Here is an 18827-nt window from a genome sequence, read left to right on the forward strand (position 1 = left end):
CAAACTAGCCCACTGAATCACAAGTCTTTGAGACCTAATTCCCCATTTTACAAGAAATATTTTTAATATGATCTTTTAAATTACAATATTTCATACTATAAGAATTCTTTAATGATTTTTTTTTTAACCTTGAAAAATATCCATGTTGTTGACAGATGCCCTCGAATTAACTGTAACTCATAACGACCCTCTGGACAATAAAACAAAATCCTGTCTTGTCCTGTACCATCCTCACAATTCTTGCTAAGATTCAGCTCACTGTTGTCGCCACTGACTCAATCCATCCCATTGAAGGTCTGCCTCCTTTTCACTGACTCTCTACTTGGCATGATGTCCTTCTTCAAGCCCCTCTTATCAGGTCCAGGGTGCATCCAATATCTTTGCCAACATCCTAATTCAAAGGCATCAATTCTTTGGCCTTATTCATTGTTCAGCTTTTGCATGCATATAAGATGACTGAAAATACAATGGCTTGAGTCAGGTTCACCTCAGTCCTCAAGCTGACATTTTTACTTTTGAACACTTTAAAGAGGTCTTTTACAACAGATATGTCTAATCTAATATGCTGTTCAATTTCTTGACCGTTGTTTTATGGATGTTGAATGCAGATTCATACGGATGTTGACAACTTCAACTTCAAAAATATTTTATAATATTTTTCTAAGGATTTGGTGATCGATTTCCAAAAATAATTGACCAGTGAAAACATTATGGGCAACAGTGGGATGTTTTCTTAATCAGAACTAGAAGATGAGTCCCTCAGGGTGGAAGGCATTCACATTATGACTAGGGAAGAGCTGCCACTCCGAAGTAGGTTGTTGTTGTTGTTGTTAAGTGCTGTTGAGGCAGTTCCAACCCATAGCGACCCTGTGTAGGGTTTCTGGCCTGCAGCTGGTGAGCTTGAACCCCTGACCATTCGGTTCAAAACAACCTTGCAGTCCAGAGCATTATCCCATGGTGCCACAGCAGGACTCCACAAAGTAGGTGGAGGTGGTAGCCATGAGCCACCGAGTTGGTTCTGGCTCATAGTGACCCTGAGGTTGTAAATCTTTATGGGAGCAGAAAGCTCCTTGGTTTCAGTTTATGACAAACAAAAAAATCTCCAGACATTGCCAAATGTGTCCTGGTGAGAAAAGTCACCCCAGTTGAGAACCACTGCCTTGGTCCTAAAGTCAGCAACATACTGAAGGGGAACCCCTTGATGCAGCTCCTCTAAAATCAAGAGCAACACAAGAATGCCTATTATGGACACTTCTATTTAAAACTGTCTTTTCAGAGCAACTAAACCAAAGGTCTCAGACTTGGGGGCAGTTTAACCGAAGGATAGCAACTAAACAGTTGTGGTCCAGAAAATCCGGCTGCTCCCAGGTCAGGATGCCCCCTGAGGAACTTGCAAAGCCTGCTTCAGGGAACAAGGAATTTGCAAACTCTTTCCTTGTACACAGCCAGGGCCTTCAGTTTAGTCAGCAAAAGCATCTAGCTGCCTTACCTCTGTTTCCTTAGCAACTACATTCATCTGATAAAGTCCTGCTTACTGCTTGCATCAATAACACCAGATGTTTTTGCACTCTTTTCCCTGCTGCCAGCACTTTCTTTTGATTTGTGTATATAATAAACTTTTGGCAGTAGGTGTGTGTCACAGGATCTCCATCAGAGTGCTGTGTCCCACCTGGTCCCAACTTTACTATTTTCATTTGTGTCTTGTGTCTTCCTTTTTTTCCTAATCTCCCATCACCCCTACTTGGGTTTAATATCTTCGTGCAGGTCACGGGGAATAGCAGTTGTTGGATGCGACAATTGTCCTGAAAGTACTGCTGTGGTTGTTAAGTATCATGCGTTAGTTTCAACTCACAGAAACCCTGTACAGGCTTTCTAAGGCTATAAATCTTTGTAGGAGCAGAAAGCCATATATTTTTCCTACAGGGTAACTGGTGGGTTCAAACTGTTGACACTGTGGTTTGAAGTCTAGTGCTTATTGTATAGAGCCACCACACTCCCTGACCGCAAGCAAAAAGCCAATGCAATTAGGCAAACAAAATCACTAAGAGACATACACATTGGAAAACAAAAACTGTCCCTATGTTTGCAGATGAAATTCTAGAGAATCAATGATAAAACTAACTCAAATAATAAGATAATTCAATACTTAATTATGAAATTAGTAAACAGATATCAATCGTCTTCAAATTCACAGCCATCAGTGAGGTCTAATAGAGAAAATCCCATACATAATAACAAAGACTATAAAATGATACGAATGAAAATATGACAGAAGTTTGGAAACTCTTAAGGAACACAAAACTGTACATGAACAAATGCAAAGACAACTATGTTGTTCCTAGAAATAATGATCAGGCATTATAAAAATATATAACCTCTTTTATGGAGTCAAGTAAATTGATACTGATGATCATATGAAAAAACAAACGTATATAAAAATAACCAGGAACACATTAAAAAGAAAAGGTATTAGTAAGGATTAACCCTACTAGATGTTAAAACAAACAATAAAGTCTGTATCATTAAAACAGTATGGTACTGACAAATGAAAAGATAGAAAAATCAGTGGAATAAAAAAAATTTTAATCTAAGAATATATATACAAAGTACATATGATATACATGCCATCTCAAATTAGCTGGACAAAGATTGATTTTTTTAATAGCGTTGGAATGACTGAATTGCCATTTGCAAAACAGTGAACTTAGATCCACAGCTTATACTATCCACACAGAAGAATAAATTGCAAACTGGATCAGAGATTTACATTTGAAAAAGCGAAACTACAACTATTTAAAGAAAGCGAAGCGTGGATGAATTCCTCTATACCCTGGTATAAAGAAAGATTTTTAACCATGGCTCAAACTCCAGATGCAGTTTTAAAAATAAAAACTGACAAGTTTAACTACATAAAAATTAAAAACGTACAGAACAAAAATAATCAACAGTGAAAGGACAACTGACAATCAAAGAGATAATATATGTAACATGTCACAGGTAAAAGTTAAAAATCCCTAATACAAAAGGGCATCAAACAATTTCGGGAAAAATTCTATTTTCTTAATTCCATTTTCCCACTAACACTTTGAAGCCTCATCATATATTGATGGAGCTTTCAAAAATAGAGGAGAAAAAAAGATCAAAACCTCGATAGAAATGTTGACAAAAGAAATAAACAGACAAATGCTAAGGCATACATATTAAACAAACCCTTAAAATGAGAAAAGATAGTCAACTTCAATCCTAATATAAAACATGCAAATTAAAACTAATATTTCGCTTTCATATTTCTAACTCGGATTGGAAAATTTTTAAACTTTGACAGTCCTCTTATTGATATTATGAGTGGGAGTGCAAACTGGTACACATCTTATAAAGGAAAATTTGGCAATATCTAGCAAAACTATGCATACATTTACAGAATGACCCAGTGATTTCATTTCTAGGAATTTATCCTGAAGATACACCTCTTGTTGTTAACTGCCGTCAAGTTGGTCTGCCTCATAGCAACCCTGTATAGGGCTTCCAAGGAATGGTTGGTGTATTTGAGACCCCAACCTTGTGGCTACCTGTCCAGTTCTTATCCTATACACGACACCAGGACTCCAAAGATACACCTCTAACAATATGAAAATACATTTGCAAAATTATTGATTGCAACTTATTTTGTAATTACAAAATACTGTAAATAACCACATTGCCCATACATATAGATGATTGGGTGAATAAATTCTGGTGCACTCATACAATGAAAATAATATATTGTTGTTGTTACGTGGGTCAACTGACTCATTTCTGACTCATAGTAACTTGTGTAGGGTTTCTAAGGAAAGGCTTGTGGGTTTGAACTGTCAACTTTGTGGTCAGCATTCCAGTGCTTATCCTACAGTGCCTCACCAGGACCAGAAATAATATGCAGTTAATTAAAAAAAAAAAAGAGTAAAGAAGATCTCAATTAAATCATATGCAAAAAAATTCATATGCAGTTATTTCAAAGCAAAGGACAAAAGAGGGCATAGAGTATGCATCCTATTATATAAGGAAGAAGGATAAACAAGAAAATATGTATGGATGTGCTTATTTTTCCAAAATGAAACATAGAACGTATAGTCAGACATGAATGAAGCAGTGGGTAGGAACTGGGGAAGGGGAGTGGGAGGGAGCAAGGATAGCAATGCTTCTCTGAGTATATCTTTTTGTAAATAAGTCTGACTTTTAGAATCATGTTACTGTTCTAAATAAACAAATGAATAAGTAACTAAAACTAATAAGGATGAGCAATAAACAAATTGCTGAATTTCATTAATTCCAAGATACACACATTTTGCATTTCAACATCTCTGAAATCTGTCTATTGAGTCTTCACCGTTATCAATGTCTACACATGCAGGAACTTAACTTTCTTTTGTTTGTTTTTTATTAATGCACTAGACTGCAAAGTTGGTTTGAAATACAAGGTCAGAGGTTCAAACTCATCAGCCGCTCCTTGGAAACCCTATACAGGGTCCCTAAGGGTCAGAACCGACTCAATAGTACTTAATAACAACAACAGGGACAAGTGTGATCCATCAATGTTTTAGTCAACAAGTTAAAGATTATTGGGAGAAAGAATTGTGTCCAAACTGTGGCCTAAAAACATTCTGCTGAACCCTTCTGCTAAAATCAAAAAAGGACCAGTATCAACATCAGTAGAATGACTGTTAGCAGCTAGGAAGTAAATCCTGGAAACAGCTGGAAAGCACAGAGGACACACAGAAGGAATTATTTCACACAGTGAAGCCACATGAACAACCATGATTCAGTCAAAAAACACTTCAGGAGAGTCCAATTCTGAATGGGAAGAAGTTCTAAAAATACTTCAACCACATTTATTACACTCAACTTTCCTTCTTCTGGGTATAAAAAAGATATGAGAGCTAAATTAATTCTATAAAATGTCTTTCAGTAAGGATAAAAATTCTGATTCATAAAGTCCTGTCCAAATTTAATTAGAGCAGTTTTTAATTCTTAGTAGTACATTAAATAATGGTGTGTCTTACAATCGTGTTTTGGAGCCAATAAAATTCAGTAGTTAAAGAGAGATTGTTGAAAGACTCACTTTTCTTTTGAAGCTGGAAGATACAGGTGACAATGTTTGTGACATTTTCACATAAAAATAAAGCATAGAAACTATGTTAAGAAATGTGTTAAGAGAAGAAATCAAACAATCTAAATAAGGTCTCTCCTTACATATTAGATCACTTTACTATTTACAAAAAGAAATGCAAATCACAATTCAATGATAACTTATAATTAGTTGCTATAAACTTGAACACCATTTTCTAATAATGGCAATATATTATGTGTCATTCATACACTATTATTTTCAATAAAGTACATACACTTAAGAGGCAAGTTAGTGGAGTAAGTTTTCAACTCTATAATTTAATTTGTAAATTTCTCTGTGTGGAGAATTGACACTTGCTCATTAGTAGCTTGCCAAAACTTACTGAGATAACTATTCCATATTAGGTACAATATTTACATTTCACTCTTATAAGTAATACAATACATACAAAAATTTAATTTGCTTAGTAAATTATGCCAAAGAACACCACAATGCTTATGGATCCTCTTGTTAAGTCGCTCATGAAGGCAAGAAATTTGGAAAATTTCCCATGTAAGGCAAGAAATTTGAAATCAGGTATGATGAAAATGTCCCTTCAAATTAGAAGGAAATCTTTATTTTGCTAATTTTTTAGGCACTAACTTACAAAAGTAGCCTTGGAGTAGTGCTGTAGGATAAGCACTGGACCACAGGATCAGTTTGAACCACAAGGTCAGCAGTTCAAACTCACCAGCCGCTCTTCAGAAACCCTATACAGGGTTGCTATGAGTCAGAAACTACTCGACTGCACCTAATAACAACAGCTCCAAGTTACAAACATTGATGGATTGGGATTGATGTAAAACTAAGCTGGACAAGAAAAAAAGGCAGAAGACAAAGCAACACACACCACTGTCACAAAGAACATGAAGAAGATACGCGATACAAGTCTGTTGTATGCCTGAGTCTTGAAAAGGATTGCTCAAGTCAGGCACCAGAAAGTTCGCTTTCTGACGTGACTAATGATTTATTCTTTCTGACTGCTCATTGAAAGTAAATTTTATAATAAAAGAAACTTGAAAAAGTTGAAGTAACTTCTTAGATTGTGTCTGACTTCTCTAGTGCTGTCCCAGCAGAAACTGCACAGGTGGGCAGCTTTAACAAATTAAATTTATTTTCTCACAGGTTAGCAGTTTAGAGACATGGGTTCTGTTAGTCTTTCTCTGTAGATTCTGGGCAAGGTCCCTGTCTCACCTGTTTCCTAGTCCTTGGAGATTTCCATGTGACTTGACATCAGTCTTCCTCTATCTATGCTCTGCTCCCTTGTATAATCTCCATGACACCTCAAAAGAGATTGACTCAAGATATACACTACACTAACCCTGCTTCACTGACATAGCAGAGTGCTCATTCCCAAACAAGACTGCAACCATGGGCACAGAGATTTGGATTTACAAGACTCCTGGTGTGCTGCTGTAGGATGATCTCTAGACTGTTAACTGCAAGGATGGCAGTTCAACTCCACCAGCTGCTCCTCAGAAACCCTATACAGGATTGCTATGAGAAAGGACCAATTTGACAACACACAACAACAACAACTTAGGGGGGAACACAATTCAATTCATAACAGATAAGATTCAGATGACTTCTCATATTGGAAAACAAAAAAAAATATATTGAAGGAGACACAAAGCAGGGCAGTTGATGAAACAAAAAGTCAAAAAAACAGGATAAGCTAGAGTCATATAAAAAGTCAGTCTGTAAGGCTGAATAAAAACTACCTAATTTGACATAGAAATCTTGACATTGTCATGAGAAACAAGTACAAATTTAAAACAAAGGCAAGAAGTAAGAGATAAATCCAAGACATAGAGCAATGAAAACAAAAGAGAGAGAATAAAAGAAATTATGTTTCACTGTATTTGTATAAATGCAAAGAAATGGTGAAGGTTGTGTGTTAGTTGAAGGAGGGGAAAAGAACGTAGGTAGGGAGTTAAAGGTGACCGCAAGACTTCACCATGCTCTATACAGTAATTAATTTCATTAAGAAGTCTCATAAACTGATTTGATTTACATTTTTTATTGGATCCCACTTAGGTCTAGATCCAACTAGTTCATAAGCAAAAGAAAGAGATCTCAGATCTACTGCTGTTGATGAAAGTGTAAAAATAAGCAATGTGGAAACATGCCCTTATCTGGTAGTGAAAGAAAAGAATAACAATTTGTAGTTCTCCAATACTATGACATCACGGGCTTAAAAACTAAAAAAAGAGTAACTAGTGAAAAGAATCTGACCTAACACTTCAGCCAAATAATTTAAAATTTTTATACCCTATTATAAAACTTATTTTACGTACTGCCACAATTTTGAGTTAAGGCTCTGGTTTAGTTTTGTTTTCATATGAAACCCAGTTCTAAAAATAGTCAAGTCTAAAAATAAGCCAAAAACCACAGATTAAGTGCAGCCTTATACATGTACAAATAATAGGGAAGTCTCTATAACAGATGTTGGATCACTTATTCCCAGTGAATTTTCTATGTTGAGTTAAACCCCTGAAACTTTCTCGTTAGTACAGACTAGGAGGCAGTGGATTGTGACTCTGTAGTATAAGCACTGAACTGCTAACCACAAAATTGGTGGTTCAAACCCACTAGCTGCTCCTAGGAAATCCTACATAGGGCATCTCTGAGTCAGAAGTGATTCAACAGCATTTAATAAAAACAATATGATTATAAATAGGTGTCATCATGCCTCAATAGTTAAAGCTCTTGGCTATTAACTAAAACGATGGTGATTTGAGCCCACAGGCCACACACACCATAGGAGAAAGATGCAGCAGTCTGTGTCCAAAAGGATTTACAACCTTGAGAAAGTGCCCTTCAATTCCTACTTTGCTGAGTGCTTTTATCACGAATGGATGTTGGATTTTGTCAAATGCCTTTTCTGCACCAATCATTACGATCATGTAGTTCTTTTCTGTTTTCTTATTTAAATGGTAGATTACACTGATTGTTTTTCTAATGTTGAACCATTCTTGCATCCCTGATATGAATCCCACTTGGTCATGATGTATTATTTTCTGATGTGTTGTTGAGTTTTGTTGGTTAGGATTTTGTTGAGAATTTTTGCATCTCCGTTCAAGAGGGATACTGGTCTATAACTTTCTTTCTTAGTGACATCCTTCCCTGGTTTGGACATGAGGGTTATGCTAAGATTTACAATATTGGAAAGCATATGTGCAGTCAAGTCTGTACTGTATGGTTACTACACATCAGAAGAGACTTGACAGGTAGGGAGAATGGGTATATTATTATGAAACCAAACTCATTATTTGATTCTATTACAGAATGTTACAACCACTATGGAAAACCATATAGTGTTTCCTTGAAAAGCTAGAAATAGAAAGACATGCAATCCAGCAATGCAACTCCTAGGCATATATATACTAGAAACATAAGCGTTGTGACATGAATAGACATAGGCACGCACACACACATTATTCACAACAACAAAAAAGATAGAGACAGCCTAAGTGTCCATCAGCAGATGGTTGGATAAGCAAACGTTGACAAATGCACACAATGGAATCCTATGCAACGATAAAGAATACTGGTGAATCTGCAAACCCCTTACAACATAGATGAATCTGCAGGACATTGTGCTGAGTGAAATAAGTCAGTCACAAATGGACAAATACTGTATGAGACCACTATTATAGAAAGTCAAGAATTGCTTTGCACACAGAAAAAAATCATTCTTTCTTTAATGGCTACCAAGGATGGGAGAGAAAGGGAGAAAATCACTAACTAGACAGTACACAAGTGTCAACTATAGTGACGGGAAAGGCAAAACACAATAGAGAAACCAGCATACTGTGACCCAGTCTGATGAGTAACATCTGAGACTTTCAAAGCTGCGCACAGCCATCTAAAAAGCAACTCTAGGTCTCTTCCCGCTGGGAACAAAGAAGATTGAAGAAAATGGAAGGCACAAGGAAGCAATTACCCAAAGGACTAATGGCCCACACGAACCACAGCCTCCTCTAACCTGAGACCAGAAAAAGATAAGCTCATCTGTGTCTACTGACCGCTAAGACCGGTAGCATAATCGAAGTTACAGGTTAATACAAGTAAAAGATGCAAGTTAAAATTTAAATTAAAAAATAAATAAATAAGAGAGCAGACTTCCCGGTCTGAAAGAGACTGCGGAAAACCCCAAGATCATTGTCCTAAAACAACCTTCTACCTTGAAACTAAAGACAGTACCGGAGTGTCTTCAGTCAATTAATAGCTGGGTTGAAAAAATAAACAATGACACCCAGGAAGAATGTGCTCCTTAGAACAATCAACTACAGGAGACCAAAAGGGCAATATTTGCCCCCAAACCAAAGATGACCAGGTAGGAAGGGGCAGGGAAAACAGATGAAGCGAAATGGGGAACCCAAGAAGGAAAGGGAGAGCAGCATCCTGTTACATTGCGGGGATTGCACCCAACGCCATGGAACAGTGTAATTTATTCATTAGAAAACTAATTTGCTCTGAAAATTTTCACCAAAGGCATACTAAAACATTCAAAATAAAATAAGAGCAATATGGAAAATGAAAAGGAGTTTTCAGGATATCTGCGTAGTTTGCTTATCTGTGCATCCGTTTCCCAGTCCTTGCGGGACATCTGCAAGGCAGACAGAGGATAGGAAAAATATTCTTATGGGCACTGATGTGTCTTTTACTTATTATCCAAGTGTTATGGCTAAATGACTTAATTCTGTGGCAGAAACTGTTGTTATGGTTAAGTGCCATCGATTCTGGCCCACAGTGATCCTGTATAAGGTTTCTGAGGAGTGGCTGTTGAGCTTGAACCACCAACCTTGCGGTTCAAATCAGCTTTGCAGTCCAGAGCATTAACCCACAGTGCCATACCAGGACTCCATGGCAGAACTAGAAAATATTCAATTCATAATTAGAAATATATCAGGAAATAGAAGGGTAGCAACTTTTTCCCTGTGCTGATCCATCTATCAATAAGCTGAACAAGAAAGTAAAAAGCATTGCAATGAAATATTCTTTTTGTGAACACACAACCATAGTACAAAAACATGAGAAAATCTGTTCTAAGCCTCTTTACCTATTTCAGATATTAGGATAACATTCTCCAGGTAGGATATTTTGAGTGGTTTTCCAAGAGACCTGAGAGATCTGAACTGAATAATTCACACATTTTCTTGCTTAGTTCCTCTTTTAATTCATAGCAGGATGAAATGAACATAAATTCCATACTTGAAGATTATGATCTTAGGCTAAGTTACCAAACTAGTTTAAAAATCACCATAAACTGACTACAGAAACCTGATACAGAAATATTTCTGCATGAAAAAAGCTGATGAGGCATAAATTGTCTCCAGCTTTCGTTAGAATCAGAGTTTATTTTTTTGTGAAGAAAGTATACACATATACAATTTCATTAATAAAACTACCATAAATTGAGGTGAGTTAAAGAAAAAAGAAACATTACACGTGAAAGGTCTTCTCCATCTGATTTCAAAGCAATGACACTGGGGAGAGAAATTGTGTTTGTATTTATCTTTGAGTTTGTATTTTCCATTGTTTGGTGGGAAAGCATTTTCATTAGAAACTAGAAGGTCAGTGGTGAAGACATTAATGAGATGCTAGACTTTCCACTCTCAGACCAATTCAAACATGAGCTGTGGAAGGTACGGATCAATGAACTCGCATATTGAGGCAGTCCTCTACCTTCTGATCTCTGACAAAGACACCAACAGGAGGGATTGTGTAAGGAGGCAGAGTATTCTTTATGACAGCCTCAATAAAGTTAGTTAGAGGATGCCTATTGTGATAGTTAAGGTTTACTTGGCTAGGCCATGATTTTCAACTGTGCTTGAGTATTTTCTTATCCTGTATTATAATCAATGAACTTCCCTAATAACCTCCCTAAAGGTGAGTATGGTGTCTGAGTCCTTTATAGTCATTAACAGATTATCAAACCCAATCGACAAATAGAAAGGGTTATGGGAGGGATGGTTGATATATTATTTTTACAATAAACAAGTCATAATTTAAAAGTAAGGACACACAAAAATTCTACTGATGGTACAAATGCAAGATTATCATAGAAGTGCTAAAAATAAAAATCATACCTGATAGAGCATGATGGGTTCTATGTTGTATCCTAAGATATCGGCAAAGTACTTGGCAATGACTGTTTTTCCACAACCCTACAAATGCAAACACAATCATTCAAGGGAATATGTCAAAGCAACCAAAAGGAAGTAAACAGAAGAGATATAACCATTCTTACTTTCCCTCCAATTAAGCATATGTCCTTCACCATGTGAGACTGCATCATTTCAGCCAATAGTTGCTTATGGCTTAATGTTTGTATGAAATGGTCTGAGGCACAAGGTTGACTTATAGGCTTGGTCCCAGAGGGCACCTAAAATTAAGTAGAGATAAATATTAACAACCTAAAAGACAATTATACAAATGGACCTCATCAGATGGAATACACAAAAATCAAATAGACTACATCTGTGGAAAGAAACAGTAGAAAAACTCCATGTCATCAGCCAAAACAAGGCCAGCAGAACAGATCATAACAGATCAAATGGTCATATGCAAGTTCAGGCTGAAGAAAATTAAAGCAAGTCCACAAGAGCCAAAATATGACCTTTAACATATCCCACCTAGATTTAGAGATCACCTCAGTAACAGATTTGATGCATTACACATTAATGACTGAAGACCAGGAGAGTTGTGGGATGACATCAAAAACATCATACAGAAAGAGAGCAAAAGGTCATCAAGAAGACAAGAAAGAAGAAAAAGACCAAAATGGATACAAGTGACTCTAAAACTTGCTTTCCAACACTGTTGTTGTTGTTAAGTGCCGTCGAGTCGGTGCCGACCCATAGTGACCTTGTACAGGGTTTCCGAGGCTGTAAATCTTTATGGGAGCAGAACGCCTCATCTTTCTCCTGCAGAGCAGCTGGTAGTTTCGAACTGCCGACCTTAAAGCTCACAGCCTGATTCATAACCACTACGCTACATAAAGAAGCTAAATCAAAAAGAAGTAAGGAAGTTAAAGAGCTGAACACCAATTTCAAAGCTCAGCTGACGAAAACAAAGTCAAATATTATAAAGACCTGGAGTTAGAAAACCAAAAGGGAAGGACACAGTCAGCGTTTCTCAAGCTAAAACAAAAATTGAAGAACGTGTTCAAGCCTCAACTTGCAATACTGAAGAATTCTATGGGCAAAATATTGAATGATGTAGAAAGCATCAAAAGAAGATAGAAGGAATACACAGAGTCACGGTACCAAAAAAGAAATGGTAGATGTTCAATCATTTCAGAAGGTAGCATATGATCAAGAATCACTGGAACTGAAGGAAGAAGTCCAGGGTGCACTGAAGGCACTAGCAAAGATCAAGGCTCTAAAAATTGATAGAGTACATTTTGAAATCTTCAAACAAATTGATACAGCATTGGAAGCACTCACTCATCTATGCCAAGAAATTTGGAAGACAGCTACCTGGCCAACAGTTTGGAAGAGATTCATATTTGTGCCCATCTCAAAGAGAAGTGACTCAACAGAATGCAGAAGTCATCAGATAATATTATACTAATATCACATTTTGGTACCTTTAATTTACTTGATATAGTTTTTCTATCCAGTCTTCTTCACTCCCACCAAGTGATTGGGTGGGACCATGCAAATAATGCATACTAGAATCTAAGGCTGGGATTGCTTAGTGTTGCCCTCCAGCTAGAAGCTATCTCAGAAGTAGGAATGAAAGATCCCAAGTCCATCAAGAAGGTAAAAGGAGTGTGAGATCCCTACCTAGAAAAACAGAGGTGACAGCAGAGGTGATGGTAGAGGTGGTTGCATGGAGAGACAGAGCAGCTGTAGGCATTAGGCTCATGGACTGGGGTAGAGACCAAGGGGACACATGGCTAAAAAGTAGAAGATAAGAGCAAGATGTGCCTACAGTATGGCAGACAAGAGGTATTCCTGACGGGAGAACTGCTGCATCCTGAGTTTTTCTGATCCTGAACTGTACCTTTGACTTCCCTAATAAACCCCATACTTGTGAGTATTGTTGAGTTCTCTGTGGCCATTGCAGTGGATTCTCAAACCCAGATGTGAAGCAGAGAGTATTGTGGGAGGGAAACACTTGCAAGTATAATTTTGCTAAAGGCTATTCAAAAACAGCTGCGGCAGTACATTGACACGCAACTGCGAGAGGTTCAAGCCACATTCAAACAAGGACATGGAATGAGGGATATCGTTGCTAATGTCAAACAGATCTTGGCTGAAAGCAGCGAATACCAAAAAGATGTTTACCTGTGCTTCATTGACTGTACAAAAGTTTTTGACTGTGTGGTTCATGGCAAGCTATGGACAACATTGTGGAAATGAGTATTCCAGAATGCATAATTGTGCTCATGAGAAACCTGTACATAGACTAAGAGGCAGTCATTTGAACAGGACAATGGGACACTGAAGGGTTTTAAATCAGGAAAGATTTGCGCCAGGGTTGCATTTTTTCACCATATTATTCAATCTGTATGCTGAGCAAATCATCCAGAAACTGGATTAGATGAAGAAGAATATAGCATAAGAATTGGAGAAAGACTCATTAACAATCTGCAATAAAAATATGGTACAACCTTGCTTGCTGAAAGCGAAGAGAACTTAAACTATTTACTGATGAAGATCAAAGACCACACCCTTCAGTATGGGTTGCACATCAATGTAAAGAAAACAAAAATTGTCACCTCTGGACCAATAAACAATACCTTGATAAATGGTGAGACAATTGAAGTTGTCAAGGACTTCATTTTGCTTTGATACACCATCAACACTCACGGAAGCAGCAGTCAAGAAATCAAAAGATGTGTTGCATTAGGCATGTACAAGCACTCTTCAGTTTGAGGACTGAAGTGAACGTGACCCAAGCCATCATCTTTTCAATAGCCTCATATGCATGTGATAGTTGGAAAGTGAATAAGGAAGACTATAGCGTAGTGGTTACGAATCGGGCTTCAAACCTCAAGGTCAGGAGTTTGAAACTATCAGCTGTTTCATAGGAGAAAGATGAAGCTTTCTGCTCCCACAAAGATTTGCAACCTCGGAAACCCTGTACAGGGTCAATATGAGTCAGAACTGACTCAACGGCACATAACAACAACAACAACATAGTATCAATGCATTAGAGTTATGGTGTTGGGGAAAAGTATTAAAAGGATGGCCAGAAGAACAAATAAATCTGTGTTGGAAGAAGAACAGCCAGAATGCTATTAGAAGCCAGAATGGTAAGACTTCGTCTCTCAGACTTCAGACATATTATCAGGAGAACGCCATCAAGATTGGTAAAGTGGAAGGTCAGCAAAAAAAGAGGAAGACCTTCCAACAAGATGGACTGGCACAGTGACAGCAGCAATGGGCGCAAGAGTAACAATGATTATGAGGTTGGCACAGGACTGGGCAATGTTTTATTTTGCTATGAGTCAGTACCGACTGGATGGCACCTAACCACCACCACCACAACAAATATGCATGTTTTTCTCAAAATATTAGTAATTTGACACTTAACAATCATTCAGACCCATACACTGCCATAGATTCTATTCTGATTCATAGCAACGTAAAACTGCTCTATAGGATTTCCAAGGTTGTAAATCTACTGGAACAGAAAACTTCATCTTTCTCCCTGGAGCTGCTGCTGGATTTGAACTGCCAACCTTGTGGTTAGCAGTGCACTGCTTAATCCACTACATAACCATGCTCTTTAGCCATTGAACAACCCCCACTAATTCCTTTAAATCCTGGTGTGGCAATGCGGGTTCAGTTTGATCCGCAAGGTCGACGATTCAAGCTTACCAGCAGCTCTTCAGAACCCCTGTACCAGGTTGTTATGAGTCGGAACCGACTCAGTGGCAATTAACAACAACAACAACACTACTCCTTGCTGAATTAAATTTAACATGTTGCTGATAATTCAATACAACAGCAATGCTTCTCTTCACACATCTGATGTTCATTTTCATTAAACTTCTAAATCGACAATCCCTCTAAAATTAAATCCTTATACTCAGATATTTTCATAAGAATCAAGTCACTTTCATGCTATTTATAACTTGTAATAACAGCATTACTCCTGGAGAATGAAGAGTAATTTCTTTTTTTCTAAATTCCAGTTATAAATGTAACATTGAAGCCAGTCCACTGAGACTGTCTAAAGTTACTAACAATTTCCTGCTTCCAAAAAGCCAGCTTTTCCACCCTTAGTGTGCCATTCAGAAGCAACGGTTCCTAAAATCTCTCCTTCCATCCTTCCCGCCTCTTGTCTTTTTATTTCCGATTCCTTCCTCGTCAGTCCCTTGGGAATCAGGAATGGACTGCTGCGCTATGCCAAGGGTTCTGGACTTGATTCACTGTATGCACAAGGTGAGCCCTATAGAACAGGAAGTTGGGAAGGATCAGATCTGCCTTTAGGAGAGATCACCCTGATGGTAACATGAGAGATTAACTGGAAAGGACTGGAGGCTGTAAGGTTAAGCGCCATTATCAAAGGGACGTAACTAATGAAGGCTTGCTCACACTTCATGCCTGTAAAAATATCGTTTAAACTACCTGGAGCGTTCTATCACCTCTGCACTCTTCAGTCACTGGAAAACTCCTATGTTGTTGTTGCCCTGTGCTGTCGAGTCGGTTCCGACTCATAGCAACCCTGTACGGGGTTTCTGAGGAGCAGCTGGTGGTTTTGAACTGCTGATACTGTGGTTCGCAGTCCAGTGCTGATCCTACAGTGCCACATCAGGAGTCCGGAAAACTCCTATATATTCATTAAAACTCAGCTCAAGGCATATCTCCTCTCTGAAGCTTTCTCTGACAATTCCTTCTCTATCTGCCCACAGCCATTCTAATACAGTTTGTACTCATCTGTCTCTTTCAGATCAGTCACCTTAAAGGAGACATCAGAGTGTAGGACAAAGTGAATCTGTCTAGAAACCCTAGCTTGACCACTTTCTATCTGATGCTCTTAGATGAATCAATGATTTCTTTATATCTCAATTATAATCCCTTTATATCTTTGTTACACATATGATCAGACTCAACTGTAGGTTTCTTAGAGATATAAATAGTATATTATATGCAAAGAGACAATTACAGTGACTAATACACTGGTAGTGTAGTGGTTACGAATAGGGCTGTGAACCTCAAGGTCAGCAGTTTGAAACTACCAGCTGTTCCATGGGAGAAAGATGAGGCTTTCTGCTCCCATAAAGACTTACAGCCTCAGAAACTCTGTACAGGGTTGCTATGAGTCAGAATTGACTCCACAGCACACAACCACCATATTCAATTACAATTTATTTAAGTCACGATTTTCAAGCTGTGTTTCCTAGAGAACTAGTCCCCCATAACCTCCTGGTAGCTTTAAGGACCTCAAAGAAAGAGCTAAGAGAAAGGGGGATGGAGTAAGCAGATAGGTTTCTAGGACCAAACATTATTCACTCCTCTAAAAACTGTTCAACAGAGCAGCACCTTTTTTTAAATTTTCAGGTAGAAGAGAAAGATTTTATTTGAAAAACAGGTTCCCTAGAAGCTAGAATATGTTTGTAAACACAGACTGTTTCTTACACAGGGCACATGGTATAAAAAAGGCTTTCATTAACCAAAACATAACTCAGTTTCCCAAAGGGCAACTCTGCCGTTTGATGAAAGGCTATCTCTGTGTTTCTGCTGAATGTTTACAGTTTAACAAACATGTGACAGTGGAAATGTACAGATGTATAGATACAGAGATACGTGTGTTAGGTGTCGAGCTATAGAGCTAACAAACTTTTAAGGGGATCATAAACATGATTTAGGTGATCAAAATGGCAGAATAAATCACATCTTAAGAAGTAAAAACTTTTGATACATCACCTTAATGGTCACCTCTTTTTCTGCAATCTGAACAGTCACCGAAGCTTGAGAGACACGGTTTTCTGTCATCCTCTCCACTTTTACAACTTCGTTAGGAAGTATAGAACTTCTTGAATCCTGGAGTTCAAAGCGCTGTCAATTAAAGAAAATCATGCAACTTACTTTTCAATATAGTATTAAGGCTGGATAGCTCAAGAAGAAAGAGTCTACCTTATTAAGCATGGTGTGGTGCTGTAGGATAAGCATCAGACCACAAGGTCAGTCTGAACTGCAAAAGTCTTCCTCTTTTTCTCTGACCCTCCACCTTACCAAACATGACATCCTTCTCCAGCGACTGGTCTCTCCTGACAATATGTCCCAAGAGAGACCAAGTTTGGCCATCTTGGTCTCCAAGGAGCACTTTGGCTACACTTCTTCCAAAACGGATCTACTGGTTCTTTTGGCAGCCCATGGCACTTTCAATATTCTCCTCCAACACCATAACTTAAATGTGTCAATTCTTCTACGGTCTTCCTTATTCACTGTCCAGCTTTCACATGTATATCAGGTTACTGAAAATACCATGGCTTGGGTCAGGTGCACCTCACTCCTCAAGCTGACATCTTGCTCTTCAACACGTTAAAAAGGTCTTGTGCAGCAGATTTGCCTAATGCAAAATGTCATTTGATTTCTTGACTGCTGCTTCTGTGAGTGTTGATAGTTGATCCAAGAAGAATGAAGTCCTTGACAACTTCAATCTTTTCTCCATTGATAAAAATGTTCTATTTTGGTCCAGTGGTGAGGATTTTTGTTTTCTTTACATTGAGATGCAACCCAATACCAAAGGCTGTGTTCTTTGATCTTCATCAGTAAATGTTTTAAGCCTTCCAACCTGAGGGGCTCATTTTCTGGCACTATATCTGACAGTGTTTCTCGGCTATTCATAAGGTTTTCAGTGACTAAATATTCAGAAGTAGTTTCTCACTCCTTCTTCCTAGTCTGTCTTCATCTGGAAGCTCATCTGAAACCTGTCCACCATAGGTGGCCCTGCTGGTATTTAAAATACTCCATTCATCTGTCAGTTTGTCGTACTGTGGTGGCTTATGAATTGCTGTGATTCTACAAGCTATGCCACCGGTATTTCTTTAAAAAAGTGATTGGGTAGGACCATGCAAATAAGGTGTGCAGTACTTTAAGGCTGGGATTGGCCAGTTCTGTCATCCCCACTGTCTTAAAAGGAGCCCTATCACATTCAGGAACAGATATCCCCAAGACCATCAAGAAGAAAGGACTTGAGTGGAGCGTGAGATTCCTGTTGAGAAAGTAGTGACATCAGAGTCTACAGCAGAGGCAGTGGCATGAAGAGACAGAGAAGCTGCAGGCTCTAGGCCCATGGATTGTGTAAAGCTGAGTGCCTATGGGTAGGACACTGGCTTGCAGAATATGCCCTTTGGGCATTCACACACTGGCTAAAAGAGCTCTGTAACATTTGCCAGAACAGAGCCAAGGGACCACATTGCTGAGAAGTCAAAGACAAGAGTGAGGCATGCCTGCAGTATGGCAGAGAAGAGAGGTTCCTAATTAGAAAACTGCTGTATCCTGAGTTGGTTTTGATTCTGAATTGTACTTCGTTCACTTCCGTAATAAACTCCATAATCGTGAGTAGTGCTGTGAGTTCTGTGTGGCCATTTCAATGGATTACTGAACCCAGACATGAAGCAGAGAGCACTGTGGGAGGGATGGTTGGTGTCAGAATAGGGTAAAAAAGGTTGTACGGTGGAGGCATGTCTGACCTTTATTTCATAGGAATC

The 18827-nt window shown here is 38.2% G+C and overlaps 1 protein-coding gene across 1 annotated transcript in view; it reads right to left on the reverse strand.

Moving 5' to 3' along the window:
* Positions 1 to 18827, reverse strand: part of VWA8 (von Willebrand factor A domain containing 8) — a 518389-nt gene that overhangs the window by 364620 nt on the left and 134942 nt on the right. Inside the window, exons 10-12 of the mRNA XM_006837608.1 lie at positions 17038 to 17169; positions 11403 to 11537; positions 11242 to 11319 (exon numbers count right to left, since the gene is read on the reverse strand). Of these exons, the coding sequence (XP_006837671.1) occupies positions 11242 to 11319; positions 11403 to 11537; positions 17038 to 17169 (345 nt within the window). The remainder of the gene's footprint in view (positions 1 to 11241; positions 11320 to 11402; positions 11538 to 17037; positions 17170 to 18827) is intronic.

This window comes from Chrysochloris asiatica, unplaced genomic scaffold (genome assembly GCF_000296735.1).
Source record: "Chrysochloris asiatica unplaced genomic scaffold, ChrAsi1.0 scaffold00022, whole genome shotgun sequence".
Lineage (NCBI taxonomy): Eukaryota > Metazoa > Chordata > Mammalia > Afrosoricida > Chrysochloridae > Chrysochloris > Chrysochloris asiatica.